Source organism: Anastrepha ludens, chromosome 3 (genome assembly GCF_028408465.1).
Source record: "Anastrepha ludens isolate Willacy chromosome 3, idAnaLude1.1, whole genome shotgun sequence".
In the NCBI taxonomy this organism is placed as follows: Eukaryota; Metazoa; Arthropoda; class Insecta; order Diptera; family Tephritidae; genus Anastrepha; species Anastrepha ludens.
In genome coordinates, this window is record NC_071499.1 from 56,965,430 (window position 1) to 56,988,537 (window position 23,108).

Consider the following 23,108-nt stretch of genomic DNA (forward strand, 5'->3'; position numbering starts at 1 on the left):
GGTAGCAAAACAGTATTTTCTTACTGAAATGGAAACAAACTGCGAACGATTTAAAAAAATTATTTTAATTAATATTTGAATGTAAATAATGGTACAAATAGAAGTTATAAGCGGAAATTGCCAACTCTAATATTAAAACATGAAATTATTTCGCTTAATCCAAGATTTTATTTTGTACATTAATTATTAAATTTAATTAATATGAAACTATTTTGTTAAAAATAAATAAATAATTGGCACGTACAATTCTATTAGTTGTTTGGCCGAGATCCACCTCCTATTTGTACCGCATGTCTTGATGTTGTTTCAAAAATGGAAGGGCCTACAGTTTTAAGCCGATTCTGGTAGATGGTTTTTTATATGCAGCTTTTTCATGCTGGTACTGTGCTTTGCCTCCTCAGGACACTTCATCCATCCATGGTAAGGTGGGCTCAATGGAAACAAGTTCCGTCAATCCCAACTTTTTTATAATGAGGTATGCAATGTTATCGGTCGCGTCGGGACTATCCAGAATAATTGGCCCTGTCGTAACTCTTTGGGAAATGCTAGCTCTTCGCGAAACATGAGTTCCTTCTAAATTAACGCATCACAAGAGATAAAGCTTTGTAAATTCTCCACTCAACGATCTTGGAGTACGTCAAATACTCGATCATGTCCTGACTTAAGCGGTATGTATTCCATGTCATACTAGCATAGTCCTGAACATCCGATGAAAACTCATGAGCTAGTTGTTCCTCGTAAGCAGACCATTTTGAAAATGAACTGTTTTTTCTACAAATTTTACTTTTCCTCCACTTGTACTCAAAATTTCTATAGCTAGCAACCCAGTGTCTTGCTAAGGTTGTCAAGTTTGTCAAGAGAGAACGAGAAAGCTGCTTACTGAGCAAACCTTTTATCATAGAATCATGGTCTTTAAATATATCGGTCCGAGAGTATAGTAGGCGCTTGAGAGAACGAAAATGCATTTACTGTTAGTTGAGACTTTTAATTCATAAATATTTTTAAAAGTGTTTGGAAAAATTTATTATTCTGCTTGACAAATTTGGTTTAACTTTTTTACATTTGTTGTTTGATAAATTTTATTTATATATACTTTTTTAATTTAAAATTTTTTTTTTTACACTTCGGTAATAACTGCATTTCCCAACGAAAATAAATGGTGCGCGACAATATAAAAAATATTTCAGAATAAAATAATAAAATTAACATTTGTATATACAGAAATATACAAGGAGAAAGAGTTAAGAAAAATAAATAAACGAATACTGAATCTTTTTTTAAGTTAAATAAGTACTATTAAAAATATTAGAAATATGTATAATGAAAATACGAAAACAAAACCTTAATCATGTCAGATAAATAATTAAAATCAAATCAAGGCAACTGAAACTGTGTGGAAGGAAATACCGAAATATTTATCATTTGCTTCATTGAAAATAAAAATATGTGTAGGATGTTCCAATAGGGATATAACAAGTGAATATCGCTTCTTTGGTTAATTTCACCTTGTAAGAGACCAAGATTTTTACGTCAAATGCGCCCCAATGTGGACAGAGAGATCTTCAATCCCTGTGAACAGCGTAGAAATGAACAGTTTAATGTAGCTCATTTTGAACTTGCACAGGAGCATTCCCGGAATATGGTAAAGGGTGGTTAAGTTTCAAGGGCCGGTGTTGATTTTGAATGAAATACAATTTTTTTAGGAATATATTGTCATTTCTCTTTATTATGATAATATTGGTATAGCTCAATTACGTATGGAATAAAATATTGGCCAAATGGCCGCCGCGGCCTCGGCGGCACACCTCCATCCGATGGTCCAAATATTCGATAACGCTGAGGCATAATTGAGGTTCTATGCCGTTAATGTGCCGAATTGTCTCAGCCTTTAGCTCTGTCGTTGCTGCTGACTTATCGACGTACACCTTTTCTTTCAAATAACCTCAAAGAAAGAAGTCCAACGGTGTCAAATCACATGATCTTGGCGGCCAATTGACATCGCCGCGACGTGAGATTATTCGGCCATCAAATTTTTCGCGCAAAAGAGCCATTGTTTCGTTAGCTGTGTGCCAATTGGCACCGTCCTGCGGAAACCACATATCGTCCACATCCACATCTTCCAATTCGGGCCATAAAAAGTTTGTGGGTGCATTGGTTTTTCGTCAATCACTCTTGGATTATAATTCGCCCAAATGCGGCAATTCTGCTTATTGACAAATCCACTGAGGTGAAAATGTGCCTCATCACTGCAGATGATTTTCTTCGAAAATTGGTCATTCACTGTTGCCATTTCCTGCCACCATTCTGACCATTGACGACGCTTGAAATGGTCAAGAGGCTTTAGTTCTTGAGTCAATTGCACCTTGTAAGCGTGTAAATGCAAGTCTTTATGCATAATGTTCATCAACGACGAGCGTGAGAGGTGAATTATTAGGCACGACGACGAGTTGAGGTGGACGGCTCTTCAACCACACTATCGCGAACAGCAGCAATATTTTCTGCAGTACGAGCTGTACGAGCATTCACTGGTATTTTCACATCTCCTAAAGATCCGGTTTGCTCAAACTTTTGCACAATTTTTCCGATTGTACGCACATTTGGACGATTAAATTGACCGAAAAAATCACGAAGTGCGCAATATGAATTTTGATTTGAACGCCCGTTTTCAAAATAAGCCTGAATAACTTTAAGGCGTTGCTCGATTGTGCACCTTTCCATGGGTCAAATTGAGTTAGTCTGAAATTGAAAAATGTCAAAAGAAATGCAGAAAAAAACGTTACGTTTAGGTGTGGTTCACATTCAATATCGGCTCTTAAAATTTAACCACCCTTTATATGAATTCAGAAAATTCAAAATACAAATTTATTCCACAAAAGTGATATTATCGCCTTCAAAGTACTCCCCATCAACCGCAGCGCATTTATGCCAGCGTTTAGTCCAGGTCTTCAAACATTTCTGGAACTCTATTTTCAGTGTAACCTTCAGAGCCGTCTGCGATTTTTCCATTACCTCCTTTCGGCTGTTAAAACGTTTTTGACGCGATTGAACAGAAAAATTGCAGAGAGCCATGTCAAGTGAATTTGCTGGCTGTTAGATGGTATTCGTTTTTGGCAAGGCGAATTTATTACAGGTGACAGCAAACTCATATAAGTAAAACCCTACATGTATTTGTTGTTGCGTTTGGTCCAAGCATCACGTCAAAATCAGTAATCAAATGTAAACATACGAATGTAAACATACCAATACATACAAACAAAGCATATCATTTTGACGTAAGCCATACCTACGGCGAAAAATTCAGCTGGGTGAATGCTGTCACCTTAATAAATCCACCTTGGTTTTTGGTCAAAAATTCACGTATAATGATGACACTGTGCAACGGTGCGTTCTCATCGTGCAATCATCCACGAGTTTTTTTCCCACAAATCTTTTCTTTTTTTGGTGAATCGTTCACGTAAACGTCTCATAACGCCCAAATAATAGTATATATTAAGGGGTTAGGGGTAGTCAGAGGGCCAAAAAAATTATGATTTTCAAAAAAATTTGTTTGCTAGTCAGTTCCTTACTTAACAAAAATAAAAACATAGCATTAATACATCATGTTTCGACTTGACTTTAGGAAAATTAAAAAAAAAACTAATAATTGTAAAAGTTATCGCTGTTTGTGTGGAGCCCGTTTCTCCAGAAGTCCCTTGCGGTGATCATCAAAAGTCCTTGGAGATTCATCTGAAATCAATCAGACAAGAGAAATTATTGTAGTTTCATTAATAGATATGGAAGTTATCTTGTTTAAAATTAACCTGCCATATTGTTAATATATTTATAATACAGGAAATATTTTTCAGATTTTCTAGAAAAAAACCGACAATTAATTGTTTAAAAAAATTGAAATTTTTGAAAAAAAGGTCCTTCGATCAGGCACAAGTTTTTTATGTTTTTCAAAAGCAGTATAAATTTTATTGAAATCTACCAAGCGGTTTTTAAGATCCTCCTCCTATTTGTAGCGCGTTACAGTGATCACCAGTTCAAAAACATAGTTTTGAGAAAAACTCATTTAAAGTTTTGATATCAGCTCCGGAGCGCCCTTTGTTAATTGTTGAATAACTCGAAAAGTATATGTCGGATTCACTTCAAATTTTCACACAATATCTTTAAGTTAATATATTGTACTTTAAGAAAATTGAAAATTCTGACTACCCCTAACCCCTTGAAGTAATAATTAATAAAAGAAGCGATCTAGTAAATAACTTTGGTCCACTTCAGAATAATGCAAAGTGAAATATACGCACTCGTATGTTGTTGCTGCATGAGAGTCGAAACTTTTTGTTTACTTGGCAATGATGCAAAACACATTTACAAATACATACACACACACATACATGAGTGTTGCTCAATATCGCTCATTTTATCACTCGATTATAACGATTATTTAAACAAATAATCCTCCAATCACGTTTTGCTAATTTTTTAATTCAATTTTAATAAATAAAAAGAAAAATCAAACAAAGAACGAAACAAAAGCCCACTTGAAAAAAACTGCTGCCCACTATTAAATATCATAACTGACAAATAATTTTTATAGCATTTACAGGCATTTGTAGGGGAAAAGAATCGCAATGTGTATAGCATTTGCAAATAAATGTAGGTATGTATATAAGTATGCAATTTTTTAAAGCGCAAAGAACTATGAATCTTTATAAAAACTAAGCACAAATATTAGAGCAAACTCGTTGGTGCCAAAGTAAAATGCAGTGAACCGTAATCGCTTTAAACATCGCAAAGACATGAAAAAAATCTACATAAAAATATATGTACATATATACAGGGTACTTGTGAGACCTCACATAAAACAATAAATAAAGTAGAGTATCATATAATTGATGGAAAGTGCTGGAGATGCATACATTTTTGTAACACCAAAAATAACTTCCATATCCATCAAGAAACTATTGTAATATCACAAAATATCCATAAAACACAACTAGAAAGCCACCTATGCACCCACACACTTTGTATTTACAAGAGTTTGTACTCCCCGAAATGCTGTAATAAATTATTTGTAATTCATGCATACTACTTACATACATGTATACAGTACACTCGCGATAACGTGAACTAATTGAAACGCAATTGCGGAAATTTTCACGCCAAGATAGTGATAGCAAATCCGGGTCGTTTCTGTAACGTAGGACCGACTGTCGAGGAAACGACATACTCGTCTTCGGCTTCGCTTCCACTCTGCCTGCAACCTTCACTTTTCTAGAATTGAATGGGCTATAAATGTGCCGCCGTAGCCGAATGGGTTGGTGCGTTACTACCATTCGGAGTTCAAAGAGAGAATGCAGGTTCGAATCTCGGTGAAACACTAAAATTAAGAAAAACATTTTTCTAACAGCGGTCGCCCTTCGACAGGCAATGGCAAACCTCCGAGTGTATTTCTGCCATGAAAAAGCTCCTCATAAAATATCTGCCGTTCGGAGTCGGCTTGAAACTGTAGGTTCCTCCATTTGTGGAACAACATCAAGGCACACCACAAATAGGAGGAGGAGTTCGGCCAAACTCCGAAAAAGGGTACGCGCCAATTATATATATATATATATAATATATATATGCACATGTATAAATTAAATATAAATAATTAAAGCTGGAATTTTGATTTATAAAGCTTTTTGTTATGCATATAATGAAATTTATTAAAACAACACTTTAAAGGTAAAAATATGTATAAGCAACATTTGATTTTTGGCTCTCAAATTCACCCGACGCAAATCCGATGGATTATTCTCTTTGGACCATTTTGGAGAGCAACTAAAAGATTCACCAGTATCGAGGCGCTGAAAAAACCCCATTGTTCGCAAGTGGGCCAAAATAGCTGCAAGTCACATTCGAGCAGCTTGCAATTCGTTTCTGGACCGTTTTAAGCCATAGTGAAGACCAAAGGTGGTCATATCGAGCAAAAGTAAATTGATTCTTAATTTTGTATTAATTTCACGCATTTTTTACTTTGTATTGAATAAAAGTATAACAATTTTCCAAACTAAATTTATGGCCTTTTTAAATGGTTACACTTCGAGTGCCGGCCGCTGTATTTAGTAAAATACGTGTCTGCTTATTTTCCATAACCTATTAAAAATACTAAAGGGTGGTTAAGTTTCAAGGGCCGGTGTTGATTTTGAATAAAATACAATTTTTTTAGGAATATATTGCCATTTCTCTTTATTATGATAATATTGGTATGGCTCAATTACGTATGGAACAAAATATTGACCAAATGGCCGCCGCGGCCTCGGCGGCACACCTCCATCCGAGGGTCTAAATTTTCGATGACGCTGAGGCATAATTGAGGTTCTATGCCATTAATGTGTCGAATTATCTCATCCTTTAGCTCTTGAATTTAGCAACTTTTCTTTCAAATAACCCCAAAGAAAGAAGTCCAACGATGTCGTTAACGTTTAGGTGTGGTTCACATTCAACATCGGCCCTTAACATTTAACCACCCGTTATAAGACACCAGAGATTACAGTTTTTCGTATTGTGGCACTGTTAAATAACATAAATAATTGCTGTAATTTTTATGAAAAGTTATAGCCTATTTCCACCAAGAACTTAACTGCAGTTAAAAGCTGCGTTAAGTTTCAGAAATATCAAATATTTCCACGGCATTATAATGTAATTAACTTGAACAGCAATTTTTTTCACATAAAAGCTTTGTTAACAACAAATGGCTGTCAGAGCTGTTTGTATTTTACATTTTTATTTAAGAGGTTATCAGCAAGTTTCATACTTTCTTTAGATTTGTTGTTTCCGAACAATGGGAAAATTTACGTACAGCGTTTATTAAAGAAAATATTTGCATATTTTTGCTAAAAATAAACGAAAAAGCATTTTATGGTACGCAAAACTTCATTAATGTTGCCTCTTTGGTTTGTGTAGTTCGCATGGGCTTTCGGACATATACGAGTACTTGTAAATTAGATGTTTAACTGTAATTTAGCATAAGCCGCAGTTAAAGCTCAGTGGAAATACGCTATTATAATTGTAAATATACTTAAAAACCTCTTAAAGTTATAACAAAAAACAGATGTCCTTTTCAAAGGAATCATAAGTCGACGTGAACTCCAAATACAACTCAGCGAATACAAATGCCAAAATGACTGACTCCAAAAGTGTAGGTATGTTCATGTAGCTCTGTTAAGGAGAAACCCAACTATAAAGTAAAACAAAAACAAAAAAACGATATACTAGCTTAAAAATGGCGTAAATAAAGATTAAATTATTGTATAAAATGGTACGGGCATTTTGAATTAGTAAATTAACTTTTTGTATGAAGAAAATAAATTAGACTACATAACAGCTGCCGAAAATGGCTGCGGTGACTAATTTTTAAACGTCATATTTTTTTAATTCTATTATACGCAAATATAAATGTTTCATTTCCAACTTAAAAAGTTAAAAAAAACAAATGCTTCTTCAGGTTATTACTGTGGTGTATTCCCCTCAAGAGAATTCCGTGCCAGTGCGCTCACCCATAAATATGTAGACTGCAACTGTAATACAACAACTATTAACATATGTAACACTTTAAGTGCATCATTAATAGATCGAAAATCGTTTGCGAAGCTTCTTATAAGATATGTAGATTTTGCCTGAGTACTGGATTACTGCGGAATGTTAGTTACTACTTTGAAGTAAACTTCGCATTGTATTTTACATAAAAGTACTGATTTTCAAATAAATTTTTTGTACTAAATGCTTCCTTTTCATCAAAACAAAAACTGTAAATAAAAATTTGTAAGTCAAATAATCTATGTAAACGTATTAAGCAAATATTAACGTTTCATTTTTTCATTATTCATAAATAAAATGCATACATACATACATATACTCGTATGGTATAAGAAATAAGTGGCATGATTGCATGCAAATGATGATTTGTTTATTTGTTTAGTTAAAATAAATGTAATTATTTATATATTTAGTATACGTTAGCAAAAAAGATATTTAAACAGTATTATAAACGAATAAAAAATAATAATCACAGTAAAAGAAAAAACTATTTTTCATACATTTTGTTCCTAGTTTATTAATAGTTAGGTTAGGTTAGCAAGGTTGCTTCTCTAAGACAAGACACTCGGTGGCCCTAAGGTCCAGTGAGATACCTGCATTTAATTTCCATCCCCTAAGTAAGGCCATAACAACCGCGCTGGTGGTGAACGAGAACAAAACGAAGTACTTCCTGTCATCAAACAAACAGTCGGCACACTCGCGTATCGGCACCCACGTCACTCTTGACAGCTATGATTTCGAGGTTGTAAAAGACTTCGTATACTTAGGGACCAGCATTAACACCTATAACAAATGTCAACCTAGAAATCCAATGTGGACTCAGTAGGCAATTGAGTAGTAATGTCCTCTCTCTTAACGCACAAAACTAACTCTCTACCAGGCTCTCATCATGCCCGTCCTAACGTATGGCGCAGAAGCGTGGACGTTGGCAACATCCGATGAAGCGACGCTTGGAGTGTTTGTGCAAAAAGATTCTGCGCAAGATTTTTGGACCTTTGCTCGTTGGCAACGACGAATATCGCAGGTGAAGGAACGATGAGCTGTATGAGCTTTACGGCGACATAGACATAGCGCGGCGAATAAAGATCCAGCCGCTACGTCGGGTCATGTCGTCCGAATGGATACAAAGGCTCCAGCTTTGAAAGTATTCGATGCGGTACCAGCTGGTGGTAGTAGAGGAAGAGGAAGGCCTCCTCTGCGTTGGGAAGATCAGGTGCAGAAGGACTTGGCTTCACTTAGTGTGTCCAACTAGCGCCGGTTAGCGCGAGATAGAAACGACTGGCGCGCTTTGTTAAACTCGACCAAAATCGCGTAAGCGGTTATCGCGCCGATTAAGAAGAAGAAGAAGTAAGTTGCCTAGAGCACTTAGATCTTTTTAAAAAAGTAACTAGTCCCTCCATTGAGACATTTTGCAAACTTCCCAGACGTTCAAAGAAATAATCGTCAAGATATTTGGCCCGCTTGGACTCCCTACTCTACCAAAGAACGTCAAACTGCAATTGTTGTCGTTGTTGACAAAACGTTTTGTTCGTACGCATTAGTCACTTGTGTCTATTTGTTAACATCGCCTCATTTTGTGTGAGAAATGTGAACCGCAATGTACAGGGTGAAGTCCAAAACACACAAGACTGGCGTCTTGTGGGCGCCATCTTTTCAATAAGCTAGTGCGGTGAAAGCTTGATGACATTCGGTTCAGTGGAAGCGAAGTTATTGTGTCTAAAGTGTCAGTATGTTCGTGTCATCGGTACAAAAATGAGTTTCGAGCAAAGAGCTAATATCAAATTTTGCTTTAAAATCGGTAAAACCGAAAACTCCATCGAAATTGTTCGTAAATTTATTAAAAATGAACCGAAATCATCGTTAAAATTCATGGAATCAGAGTTGGATATCTCCAAAACATCGACTTATCGCATTTTAACTGATCATTTGGGCTCACGAAAGGTCTGTACACATTTCATTCCTTACAAGTTAGCTGAGGACCAAAAATTGATCAGAATTCAACATTCCAAGACCTCATTTAAAAGGCGAGAAAATACGAGAACTTCCTTTACAACATTGTAACCGGTGATGAAACGTGGTATTTCCAACATAAACCTGAAACTAAGCGTCAAAGTGCCAAATGGAAGGCCCCAGACGAGCCACCACCCAAAAAATCAGGTTTCGAGAAGTCAAAAATCAAGTCGATGCGTAATTGTTTTTACAATTCCATGGGAATTGTCCACAAGGAGTTCGTACCAATGGGCCAAACCGTCAATGCAATTTTCTATCTTGACGTTTGTTGCATTTGTTGCATCGCATTCGTCGAATTCGCCCTGAATACCGCGCAGGAGGAAGCTGGCGCTTATTGATCATCGATCCACTCTTGTAACTGATTTTTTGACTAGAAATCGCATTTTAAGCATCAATAACTCGCCGTATTTGTCGGATATGGCTCCCTGTGGCTTCTGCCCATTCGGAAAATTTGCATTTGGCCATGAGAGGAAAACGTTTTGCGTCCGGAAGAACATTCCGGTCAATGACTTGACACTTTCTTTCGAAAAGCTTTTAGATCGCGTAAAACAGTGTATCGAGGCCAGAGGGGACTATTTTGAATAAATAAACTCGAAGTTATCAGAACAAAGCTCCTGTCGTTTCTATTTTAACTCAGTCTTGTTTATTTAGGACTTCATCTGGTATAGTATTTTTATTTGATTTTAACGTCGTACTTCAATCACGCAATGGTGTGCGTAAAGTTCTATTCTCGAAATGTTTTTTTTATTTTTTTATTAGGAAAAAAGTTATTCAAAAGCAAAACTGGATGATTAATTTTGCGCTATCTTATCTTATTTTTTAATGTATATTACAATATTTGGTTTTTTAGCAAGTACAGCACTCAGGCAACATTGAGTTGATTGTACTGCACTCGGGTTCAGTAATTTTCTTCAAATCTACCCGACCTCCGAAAAAATCTGAGTAGATCTTGTGGACCAGAAAGTGGTCCGCCGCATTATTTTCCTCTCCACCTGCTAGGCAGAGTGCACTGCCTGAGATGCCCACCTTTTCCATGTACTTTGTCCACAGAAAGTGGCCCGCCATCAGTTCAACCAGCTGCCGCAGTCCCTTCTGCTTAATGACAGGAAGATCTGCGACAGTCGGTCGGGCATGACAGGTGACATCAGTTTTGTCCATATGTATAGCCTCTTCAACCTGCCAAGCTCGCTTGTGGGTTGAAGTAGCACGTTTGCTAATCGTTGCTATGATGGCTACAGAAGTGAGTGACGGAACGAGATGCGAGCCAAAGAAGTTGGCCTCTGAACCTATTCTAGCTAAAGAGTCAGAAGCCTCGTTACCCGTGATACCCACGTATATCGGTACCCATGTTAGCATCAGAATATTATGTCTACCGCCTGGATTGACAACAGGAGCAGAGTGTAGTTTTCTCCCGCTGGATTCCATGTAGACACCAGGGCCGGAACCATGAGCCATTTGTGAAAATGGAAAAACAGGGTTTGTCGAGCCCATTTTCAGAGTTTAACCACAATTGAGCCTCTGGCAGCACCACACTGCATCTCTTTTTAAGTACGACTCCTGATGGAATGGAGTCAAAGGGCATGGAGAGTATCGTTCGATCGAAGTACATACCTTCTCTGTTGTCCAATGCCGGACAGGACAATGTGTTTCAGCAAGCAGATGACCTTCAAAGCCTCACCTTAGATGAAAACACCGGACCATCTAATGCCAGGCCTGAAGTTGTCGGAAGAGCTCCGGTGCAACAGATAGCCAAAGTGTATTGTAGTCTCCATAAGGTTCTCCTGACTCCCACAAGAGAGAGTCTACTCATCCAGACCACTGATTCATAGGTGGCAATAGGTTTTATCATAGCCCTGTAGATCTGTAGGACCTTGCTAGGAGAAAGACCCCACGTTTTCCCAAACACACCCAGAAGGCTGTCAGTGCTTTGGATGCCTTTGTTTCAACGTGTGACTTCCAAAGGAGTTTACCATCGAGGATTACTCCAAGATATTTGATTTCTTGGAATCGCTGGATTGTGACTCCTTTTAGCTTAGACAGAACAAGTTCATCAAGCCTCCGTCTGGTAAAGAGGACAATACCAGTCTTGGTAGGGTTTGCCGATAGCTCATTAGCATAGTTTCAAGTGTCAATCATATCCAGAATTTTCTGCACCTCTTAACAAACAGGCAACGTCGTCTGCATATGCTTGTGCTCGGACTCCAGCATCATTTAAGTTGCCTAGGGGGCAGCCTCTGTTTACCCCGGATGACACCAGCAGATCTTCCTCTATCGCACCGTGACGATCGTTTGAGCTAGCATCGAACGAATCCAATTCACTAGCTCCCCATCTACGCCACGCCTACAAGCAGAGTTGCACATACTGTCAAAAGTGGCATTATCTCCCTCTGTGTCGAGCGCCAATCTTCGGTGGGGTACCCGGGTCTTGCCGTTTTTTGTTCTGTTCGGGGATCCTTTTTAAAGGTTTTTATCTATAAATCGCGGGAAAATTAAATTTTATGAAGCTACCTGGAAGCTCAGGTTGTTAGCTAAATTGAAATATGTTAAATTCACGTCCAAAGTTGAAATAGCCAATCTGGCTAGACCCGGGAGCCACAATGGAGGGTTAAAGGAGCTTTCTACATCTGCGATGGTAATAGGCGCGAGCTTAAAGGCAAAAATATCAGTCGCTGTATATTTTTCAATCGGATGAATTGAACTATCTTTAAATTTTGGTTGGACAAAAACAGGAATAATAACATAATTAACGTGTTTGCACATTTGCCTTACTATTTAATACTTTATTCCTTGAAATTGTAAAAAAATTCACAAGTTTCACACTATGCATACACTTTTTTTCTGAGTCGTACAAATATACTGGCGTTTCGTGAACTCAAAGTCATTTTAGTTACCAAAAGAGCCGTCAATATAATTACAATTTCTGGAAATTTTTCCTGAATACTAAGTATTTATAAATTACAAAAATTTATTCACTTCTATATACATACATATGTCTGTTTGCAGGACAAATAAATGTAATAAAATCAACTCTTTCAAATATTAATTCGAAATTAGTATATTAGGTTCAATGGTGTGTAGAATATTGAAGCCTTTATGCAAAATGCAAACATGTAGTACTCCACACTCCACCAAGAATTTCGAGAACTGAAATGTAAAATTCAGTCAGTGCTTTTTTCTTTTACACTAAATCAAAGGTTACTCACCTGAACGGCGTGTTCGTGTGTGTTACTAATGCATATTACCGTACGACCCGATAACATTTCCTCCAATTGCGGCACACCCAAAGCCTCTAGGCGCGGCTCCGATATTTGTGCTGTGGCAAAAGGTATATTAATGCTTAAAGGCACGCGCACATGCGCGAACTCGACAGCACTACGCAAATCCAACGCCAGCATATCAGTAGGCGTATGATGTAGAAGATGTGTAAAATCATTTGCGCTTATACGCGGGCACATCTCAGCTTGCAAATGCATCAAAGTTACATCGGGTGTAATATCCTGAAAATTATTATTTTTTTATTAAATTACAATACTTCAGATGTGCGACATACAAATTCAGAAAGAGGTGCTTCACGTAACACGTGGAAACGATGGGAAACACTTTTAGGTGTGCACTCATACATTTTTTGCGACTCTAAAACGCAAGTTTCCATTACGATGTCTGGCAAATCGGAGAAAAGTAAAATGCACTCGTTGAATCCAGAGTTGAGAAGGGTAGTCTTTAACTGCTTCAGTATAGCGATACCGATAAACAGAGGATAGGAACTATCACCTAGCATAAGCTTGTCCCAGAGATGCATTATTTTGTGTAGCGGGAAAACGTCTGTAGCAAATCAAAATATTTTAAAAGAGATAATAATTTTATAAGTGCAAGTATAAACTTACGCGAAAACATTGTGAGAAACCAAGGAATCGCAAAGAGTTCTGGTATAAAATTTATGATTGATAAATGCTTGGCCAAAATAGGTTCATGGAATGCGGTGAGTTGTGAGAATTTACTGAGATACTCTTTAATAATCGCTGAATTATCTTTGAGGAAAAACCATTGCAAATATTTTGGTATGAATTTGTAAAGGCTGAGAAATGCTAACTCTAAATATTTTATAAAAAGTAATATCGTAAATTAGTGCATCTAATCTATAGATTGAAATTTCGTCTGCTATTCACCCTCATTATTGAAGTTAAGATATAAAAACGGCGCCGTCAGCGAATCTAATCCTTGCCAATAGACGTATTGTGGATGAGCAGTTACCCAGGCTTTTAAAAGTCGTTTTAACTTGCAATGACCCTCTGGTGAAGACAATAGTTCGTCATATTGATGACAGCGCGGTATATCTACTTCGATCTGAAAATAAAAGAATTTGTAAGTGTATAATTTCGTGTATGATTGTACAAATTGTCGCACTCACTTGACGATCTGTGGAGGTGGGTGTGAACTTATCGATTTTCTCATAACTGCCATTTGGTATTACCCCAAGCAGGCATGCCCAAATAGGGCCGCGTAAATGTGGTGGTATATCTGCCGCAGCTTCTTTACATATCATTTCCCTCGTGTAAGGATAGCCCTAAAACAAACGTATTTAGTTTTGAGAATTTGGTAATTTGGAAGTACACCAAATGCTTATCACCTTTAACAACCGTGAAAAGAGCCGTACACGATAAAATTGATACTCGATATCTTTTTCGCGTATTACCAAAGGTAATTGCTCCATACCAGCACCAAAGTTGTGTGGGAATTTCGGCGAATGTATCAATGGAAAATAAGCCATTGCCGGTAGGTTGCAAAGCTTTTCAAAGAGATTGTTCAATTTGAGTGGCACTACACGATCATCCATAAGATACGATTGACTACGTTTCGGTCCGACGATTGTGCCATTCAGGCAAACCAATTGCGGTATCGCCAGTATTGGCGCCTCGCTACGAATTAAACCTTCTTTTTTAAGTTCGGCTTGCACATCACCGCCAGCTAATTGCCACCAATAATATATCTGTTCCAGCGGACAACGCAACAACAGAACGGATGATTGTGGAGGTACGGTATATGTGTAGGCTTTGATATTTTTTGCAAAAAACTCATGCGATAAAAGAGTACTCGGCAGTGGGCGTTGTGAAGGTAACACACATAAACAATTTTCCACCAAGGAACGTAAGTCTTCATTTATGTTCTCATATAGTTCCAGGCAATTATGTTCGCGAGCAATTTTCTCAAACACATTACTTGTTTGACAGAATGAAAGTATTTTTCGCGTTATATTCGATATTTTCAAATTAGACCAAAACGTGGTGTGCAACAAAAGTTCAGCCAATATCATTCCCAAAGACCATATATCGCTTTTTATATTATTTTTCGCGCCGAGCAGGCGCTCTGGCGGCATATAACGTATATTGCTGCCAACGATAAAATAGTGCAGTGCATAATAAAATAAATTACTTTAAATACAACTTACCCAATAGGGAAGGGTACATAGTCGCCGCCCTTAGTCATATGGTAAAGCCCATAATTGAACAGCTTGACATTATCGCACTCATCTATAAGTATATTTTTTGGTTCCAAATTGTGTATGACTAAATTGTGTTCTGAAAGCTCATTCAGAGCACAAACAATTTGATAGAATATTCGTGCTACCAGCGAATCCGGTAATTCTACTCGCGATCTTTCTTGCAAGGTATTGCCGAAGTACTCAGATACTACAATTGTGCGCTCTAAATGAAAAGTAGTATTTAATATAATTTAAGGGATAAGGGGCGTATTTACCATGCTACATACCATGTTTACCACGCACAAAGTCCAAGTATTGGCACAGATGCGGATTTCTCAATTCCTTAAGCCGTTGCGCTAGTCCCAAAATCGCAATGGAATTTGGTGTTAGTGGTAAGCCATTGCTGCCACATACATCACCTGGGTGGGTTCTCGCAAAGAATGTAACTGCGGCCAAGCGCGATTCTGGTTTGCTCAAGGAGAGACTCATCCTTCGTTCCCTATTCCAGCTTTGCACTCAATTTCCGGAACGACAAATTTACAAGTTATCCTGCTACTACACTGATTTCATCTTGCTTTACAATTGTACGGAATCAGCCGGTAAATTAGTAAATTCAAGCAAGAAAAGTATACAAAAATGTAGTAAAACCTGACATTTGTTTATGCGGTCAGCTGGTTACCAACTTAAGAGGGAAAGCGAGTTCATACAAAGTGCCCTCCAAGGCGAATCTATTAAAGGTGGTGTTGGTAAATCAGCTGATTTGTTTTGTTTTTTTATTCGCCATGTCCATGTGGCTGTCAGTCCGGAATGAATATACTTACAATACTTAGCTTTGACAATCAAACGTACAGAACTTTGTTGTTCTCCTAATGCCACCACCTTTAATGAATGCGCCTTGGTGGCTTTGGTATGTATTTTGTTATTGCAGTTTGGTATTATAAATATCAAATTATCAATTAGATTGAACACAAACAAATAAGGAATTAACAAAGAAGCAGGGCACTTTGACATTCAAAATACCAAATCACAAGAAAAAACAAACAAATCAGCTGCTTTATTTAAACCTGCTTTATTTAAATAAAATGAATTCGCCTTACTAACAGGGTTCTGGTCAATGCTTAAGTTTAGTAGTTTTTAACCAAAGTTAGCCATTTACTTTCCTTATAATACGTTCACATATAAGTAGATTATCTACTTTTTCGTGCTTAACTCACAATCCGTAATTTAAAGCGTGATTGCACATACAAAAATTCTCCCCCGAAATCTGAGATAATAAAATACTGCTAGATTATTACCACGCTTTTTTAAATATAACCCTGTGTTATCAATAATTTTTTTTACGAATGCAAAGAGAAGCGTCAATGTAAAACTAACTAAAATGGCTGCCATAATTTTTTGAAACCTCGGTATACGTTTTTTCTTCAACTGTTTATTACTAGCAGTCAGTTGCAGTGAATAATAATTAAACAAACCAAAATCTTCCACCAAAGCAATTTCTATGGAGAAAATGCTTTTTTTTTTTGTTTTTAGTGGGTGAGGTAGGGTTCAAATGGCCTTCGCACTTACAGCGACCGTCGACTACTGCGTCGTGTAGTGTGTCCACTAAAACGATTCCTCCTCTCCTTCTGGCGAGGCACCTTTAAAGAAAAACCTTTCAAGCAGTCTTCACAGCTGATTGCCAATTTTGCAGGTAATCTGCCATATGTGAACGGGTAGATTAATTTTGTGGATTTGTTGCTAATTAATGCATCTGTGATGGTACTTTTACTTTCTTTTCTTAGTTATTTGGTTACTGTTGTTCTAAAATGGATTCTTTTTGGTGAAATTTCATAAAAATACCTAGTAGATATTTTTTGACTACAACATGAAATTGAACATTTTCATTCTCCATTTTGGCAACATTTTTGTAACGTAACTGTATTGGCAGCATTCCATATTTTGCATCCAATGGTTGCAATAATTAATGACAATTGCCATTGAATTTGCGAGAATTAACGACCCTGCATGGATAGGTGCAGAGCGAAAACTTTCGCATCTTACAAATATTAAAACTAAATTTTGAAATAAATTGGAGATGAAAACTCTTCACCTCATAATTTTTTCAAAGGAACTGTTTAAAAATTAAATTAAAGGATGAAGTAGTGACTCCTGGAGAGTGGTTATAATTTTGAACCAGACACTTTATTCAATTCTGTTAAGAGTTTCCCCCGCTGTCGAGCTGGGTGTGGTGACATCGTTGTTGTTGTTGTAGCATTATAAACATTCCCCATACATAAACGGGGAATGCTGCTGAAGTGACAGTCCTTTGGCCGGATATAAATCCGGGTCGTTCCGGTTAAGAAGAACTGACTGTCGTGGGACCGTCTGGCGACATCGTTTTCGCAGTTAATTTCATTTTCACATTCACACTATTCGTAGCCCATGAATCTTCCCACTACTAAACTTTTTCTGGACTTAGTCTATAGCTCAACCCAATCAAATTGTTGGCCAACTAACTCTGAATTTTGTTTTGGTTGTAGTGCAACCACCTTGTATTAATTCGTCTTTTTATGATTCTTATGCAGTGGCAAGGCTTCCGTCTACTCGTTGCAAAAGTTCTCGTTGTCTTGTATTCGACCGAGATGTCTTCTACGAAAAAGTTTCCCACTTCCTTCTTTCTGTGCTTGGATCTCATCGTGTTCACTTGTTCGCGTGTGAATTCTGTATTCCGTAGGCTGTAGAAAATCGGAAAGAAATGGTAATTATATTATTTCGTAAAAATTCATAAAATTTCGTAGATAATTTTTAATTGATGATACCAGATGACGAGACTGAGTCTAGTCTTTATCGCATTCTCCTTTGTATTTTTCATTGGAGTTTGTAACATTAAAGTACACGACATAAGATTAATCGGCAACGCTGAATAAAAATGTAGAATATCTTTATTGTGGTGTAATGAGTTTGTTACTTTAATTTCTTGTTTATTCATTTTAGGAAAATGGTAAAAAGTTTAATCCAGTCACAAGTGTTATGGAAGTCTCATGAAAGTAACGGGGAAATATTGGATTGATACAGATTCCTCTGAAGAGCCCATAAAGATGGCGGTTTGAAATGGTACGTTTAATAAATGGATGATTATAATTTTATATAGTCCTGGAAATATATGATGATTAAAGTATCACAGACCTGTTCTGATAAATTTTTGAAAGACAGTTGATCTGCTGACAGTTATTAACCAGTCCAGCAATATAGTAGCGGAATAAAACGATATCTAATATGTTACTCATTCTTACAGGCTGTTTCACGGATTTCCTAGGAAGATAGTCCATGACGCACCAATTGGAAAAGAAAATAAGGTTAGTATTTTTCCATTTTAAAACATTTCATTTACAATTTCCATATGATGAAATTCTGCTTCTGAAGTACCTTGTGGATTATATAACAACTCAAGCTCAACAGGCCTGAATGCATTATGTTCATAAATTAATATTTTTGCATTTTCGAAATCTAATTGATGGTTATTTTGTAGGGAATTCTTTTGACGAATGCAGAATTACGTGCATGGAACATTGAAGCTGCCGAGGAAAGGTAATTATATTATAATGAATACAAATAATTTAGTATTTTAATGCAATTGATGATAAAACATGGCATTTCCTTTTGCGGTTTCCACCGGAAGTTTCTAATGACGGTTAGGACGTCTGATGCTTAACATAAAATGTTTTACATTTATTTGAAACTCGGCAATCATTAAATATATTTTTTTTATTACAGGTAATTTCTTCATGTGTACAGTATTCGGAAAATGTATTCGTCCTGCTATTGAAGGTGTGTAAAATTTCCAGTTATTTGATTCTGGTTTTTGTATGATGATAAAACATGGCATTTCCTTTTGCGGTTTCCACCAGAAGTTCCCTAATGATGGCTAGGATGTCTGATTCATACACCAAAATTTTTTTCTATTCACGTTTTGATTATGTATTAAAAAATTGCTTATTTTTATTTTTAGGTCCTTGGAGCATACAAGGAAGTTCGTTTAAATAAAAAAATTAAAATCGTAAACTATGGTGTTTTATTTTCCTATCAGAATTTTTGTTCAACCTTAGGCAATTCGATATGTGGTGTTCCAAATACTTGGCTCGTATATTTTACGATCTAATTTTAAACGTCATATATTACGACGACCGCCGTAGCCGTAGAGTTTTGTGTGTGACTACCTTTAGGGAGTGCGTAGGTTCGAATCTATCGCCACTCGATAGACAATGCCAAATCTCCAGCCGTGAATATTTACCATGCGGAGTCGGCTTAGAACTGTAGGTCCCTCCATTTGTGAAACAACATCAAGATGCTCGCCAAAAATAAAGGGGAGTTCGGCCAAACACCGAACAGAAGTGTCCGCACCAATTATTTATTCATTTGAACCATATCACTTTGACCATCAAGTTAGACTTGCAATAACTAAGAATTTGGAAAATTTCTGAACTTCTTCAAATATAGTAATTTAAAGAAAAATGCCATGCTTTGAATTTTAAGAAAAACATTTTTTTTAAATCATTGTAAAAGTGAGTAATAAAATTTACTGCGTATTCTTACAACGTTACTTGCAAGGGTTTTATCTTTCTTGGTTAATGTATGCATCGGTTCATAAACACATCTTCCCAGCTTCCCTTAACTCCACCTCTGGTTGCCTGTTACTTCAGCAGCATTTCCCATATATGTATAGCGATTGTTTATGCTGCTACAATAACAAGTATCGATCTGTTTCTAAAAGGAGACTAACTTATCTGTGAGGACTTCAAAGAAATGTGTTCGTGCGACTTTGTTGGAATTTATTATTTGCACATTAACATCTCTTATGGCTTCAGATTCGCTTTCGAAAAATAGTCAGTCAATGAAATAATATAAGTTGTTTTTGAAAATTGGAGAATGAAGTTGCTAATAATGCATGTGCCCATTGCGTATTTGAAAAATAGGGGTCATCTTAATCATCCTTTTTCTATATAGACCCATTTTACTGTCTACTTGTTCATTATTTTCTTCGTCAGAGTGTTTTACCGGTTAACTATTTACCAATTTATTGATATAGTAAAATGTCAATCGACCTATAATTATTTTCCTTACCATAATATTGAAACTTCAAGTTATTTTACCAATAACCAACCCTATCTAAATTAAATAAAAAACCCATGATTTAAAGTGTTCTCGTCATTTATTTGTTATTTCGAGATTTAAGCCTCGACTTGGTGACGTGCAGCAGCGCTGGTTGGCTTCTCAGCCAAAAAGTCTGCGAATTCTTGGTATGGAGTAGCACCCAAAGGCATTTCCTTCCACAAATCAGGAGTCAAATAGGCATAGGTCTTAGCAATCGCAGCATAAGTGGCTTTGGCGAAATTACCCAAAGTACCAGTTGAACCACGAGCGGAGGTGTAACAATCCTCAATACCAGCCATGGTCAGCAACTTCTTGGGGACAGGGGCCGATACAATACCAGTACCACGTGGAGCAGGAATCAAGCGCACTGATACAGAACCACACTTGCCAGTGACTTTACATGGTACAGTATGAGGTTTACCAATTTTGTTACCCCAGTAGCCTCGACGAACCGGTACGACTGACAATTTAGCCAGAATGATGGCACCACGAATAGCTGTAGCTACTTCCTTACTGCACTTGACACCAAGACCAATATGACCATTGTTGTCACCAATGGCAACAAAAGCCTTGAAACGGGTACGTTGACCAGCACGAGTCTGCTTCTGGACAGGCATAATTTTCAATACCTCATCACGGAGTGCAGGGCCCACAAAGAAATCGATGATTTCAAACTCTTTAATGGGCAACGAGTAAAGGTAGATTTCCTCCAATGAATGAATTTTTCCATCACGCACCAAGCGACCCAATTTGGTTACTGGAACCCATTCCTTTGAATCTTCTTTGCCTCCACGGCCACGTCCACGTCCACGGCCGCGACCACGACCACGACCTCCACGGCCACCACGAGAACCAAATCCTCCACGGAAACCACCACGGGCTGGAGCTGCGTCCGCCATTCTGAAATGAAATACACTTATTAATATGGAAACATTTGAGGTTATGTACATTAATGCTAATAAATTGGATCAGACACCTTTAAGCCATCATTAAGTTATTACGCCTAAGCTCAATAACTTTACGGTGGAAACCGCAAAAGGAAGATAAATAGTATCATCATAAAGTTTTATTTAAAAAAACTAAACTGTGTACTCAACACAATCGAACACGTGGATGTCAAAATAATCAAATCGAAAAAACATTTACACCCACAATTCGAAAATAAGAATTTTATGTATAAAACGAGAAAACACCGAATTTTACAAATATTAATTAATTTGTTTTCAATATCTGTTAAATCACATATTTTATAAAAAATTGTTGCTTACCTGTAGTAAATCAAGTAATATCGGTGAAGGGAAAAAACCGAATGAACGAGTCGATGGCGCTCGCTTTTTGAGAAGCCATTTTGGTTGTAAGCGGCGAGTCGCTACAACTCGTTGGTTACCAGCGATTTGCTATTAGGTTGTGTTTCGAAAGCGGTTTAGATTTTCGGGCAAAACACAAAGGTGTATTTCGGTCGTTTTACAAACCACTCAAATAATATGCTCTTTGGGTTATTCAGCTCCGGATCATAGATATGGTTGTTGACAGCAGCTTTTGAGTGCTTATGTATTCTTCCAAGGCGCATTTATTAAAGGTGGTAGCACTAGACCAACAACAACATTATGTACATTTCGTCCCCTTAGTATAACAATAGCCTATATACTCATAGGCTATTATTTTTTTTATTGAATTTTTGGATTCTCCATCGTCGATTTTATATGTGGTCAAAATTTGGTCAAATTCTAGTTCCACAAAGTGGGTCAAAACGTCAGTCAAAAATAATAAATATTTACAGACATAACGAGATTTGAGTGAGAGCTACTTTCGACAAAAAGTTTGAAATTCATTTTCTCAAAACATCAAAAAATTTATAGGCTATTTTAATACCAAGGGGACGATTTGTTTGTCACGGCAAAGTATTGGAAAAGTAGAAAACACAAAATTAATTCGCCTTGCTTTATTCTGTGCTGACATCCACATGGATACAGCGAAAGAAAAAAAAAAAAAACAAACAACACCAACACCACCTTTAATAGATTCGCCTTGCATTCTTCCCAACATTTGCTGTTTGGAACAAGATAGCATTAACGATGGACTTGTTTGTAAATTGTACACATTTTGAATAGAACAATATTTCAAATAAAAATCAGCATAATATAAGTTGTCTTCGATTCGCTACTTCTCTGCTCTCTTAAAACTGGTATAACTCTGTATTCTCAAATGCGATAACTCTCTTTTCTAATAATAGGAACGTTGCATTACTAATACTCATGAAGTGCCTACAAATAAATATCAGCTTTGGTAGCTGACAGCGGGGAACGTATGTTCATTTATGCCGTTGTTTCATCTATTCGCCAATCGCTAACGTATAGCGATTCTGTAAAAAAATTGGCCTCTACACATTTAAAATGTTCAAGTTATATCGCAAATTAATTTCAAACTATTGTAAAGTGATAAATGCATACGAATTTTGCTTTAGAAGTATTTATTGCCTTGCAAATGTTCTCAAATTATCCACAATCTCAAATGGATGCAGACCAGCTGTATTTGAATTTGTAGGTTCTTGTATATTGAATGCTGGCTCAGCTATCGCTCAAGATTGACGGCCCTCAGACAACTACCAATGCAAGTATACACTATCTCAATTATTAGTATGTATACAATTTTGAATCAAAAGATTCATAAAATACTTGAACCATTATTAATAGATTAGAACTCTTTCCAAACAGCATTGAGCATAATTGTTCCAATCTGCCAAATTAAAATAATTGATAAGCTTACATCAAGGCGAATCCACATAAGCGAGACTTGTTTTCTTGCATTTACTGGTTAGTCTGCTTTTTTGTCAAGAATGCTAGAATAAAATATTGTGCTTTCCGAATGCGCTGTGTTGTAAAGCCCATACATAAACATATAAAAGAAAGGGGACAATTCGTTT

General features: G+C 36.8%; 2 protein-coding genes and 1 long non-coding RNA gene across 4 annotated transcripts; 1 reads left to right on the forward strand and 2 right to left on the reverse strand.

Moving 5' to 3' along the window:
• Window positions 1-12,319: 12,319 nt before the first annotated feature.
• Window positions 12,320-15,797, reverse strand: LOC128858019 (TBC domain-containing protein kinase-like protein). Its single transcript, XM_054093938.1, has 9 exons — window positions 15,343-15,797; window positions 15,023-15,278; window positions 14,204-14,963; window positions 13,985-14,140; window positions 13,743-13,920; window positions 13,461-13,667; window positions 13,127-13,398; window positions 12,780-13,073; window positions 12,320-12,720 (listed from the first exon to the last, which is right to left on the reverse strand). The coding sequence occupies exons 1-9, from the start codon at window positions 15,542-15,544 to the stop codon at window positions 12,616-12,618; spliced, it is 2,430 nt and encodes an 809-aa protein (XP_053949913.1). The 5' UTR covers window positions 15,545-15,797; the 3' UTR covers window positions 12,320-12,615.
• A 1,889-nt stretch (window positions 15,798-17,686) lies between these two features.
• On the forward strand, window positions 17,687-19,096 carry LOC128856466 (uncharacterized). Of its 2 annotated transcripts, XR_008453840.1 has the most exons (6): window positions 17,687-17,792; window positions 18,029-18,148; window positions 18,330-18,390; window positions 18,564-18,622; window positions 18,809-18,862; window positions 19,044-19,096. It is a non-coding gene; the product is annotated as an uncharacterized LOC128856466 (long non-coding RNA). The 2 variants fall into 2 exon arrangements; XR_008453839.1 differs by having other exon boundaries at window positions 18,809-19,096.
• A 1,128-nt stretch (window positions 19,097-20,224) lies between these two features.
• LOC128858020 (40S ribosomal protein S2) lies at window positions 20,225-21,559 on the reverse strand. The gene is made up of 2 exons (XM_054093939.1): window positions 21,454-21,559; window positions 20,225-21,085 (listed from the first exon to the last, which is right to left on the reverse strand). Exon 2 carries the CDS (start codon window positions 21,082-21,084, stop codon window positions 20,263-20,265), a length of 822 nt encoding a protein of 273 aa, XP_053949914.1. The 5' UTR covers window position 21,085; window positions 21,454-21,559; the 3' UTR covers window positions 20,225-20,262.
• Between the last annotated feature and the right edge of the window lie 1,549 nt (window positions 21,560-23,108).

Coding starts and splice junctions, on each gene's coding strand:
- LOC128858019 (XM_054093938.1), bottom strand. CDS start 15,544: ATGAGTCTCTCCTTGAGCAAACCAGAATCGCGCTTGGCCGCAGTTACA. Junction 13,668..13,742: donor TCTTAACTTCAATAATGAGG/GTGAATAGCAGA, acceptor TAAAATATTTAG/AGTTAGCATTTCTCAGCCTT. Junction 12,721..12,779: donor CACACGAACACGCCGTTCAG/GTGAGTAACCTT, acceptor TTTACATTTCAG/TTCTCGAAATTCTTGGTGGA.
- LOC128858020 (XM_054093939.1), bottom strand. CDS start 21,084: ATGGCGGACGCAGCTCCAGCCCGTGGTGGTTTCCGTGGAGGATTTGGT.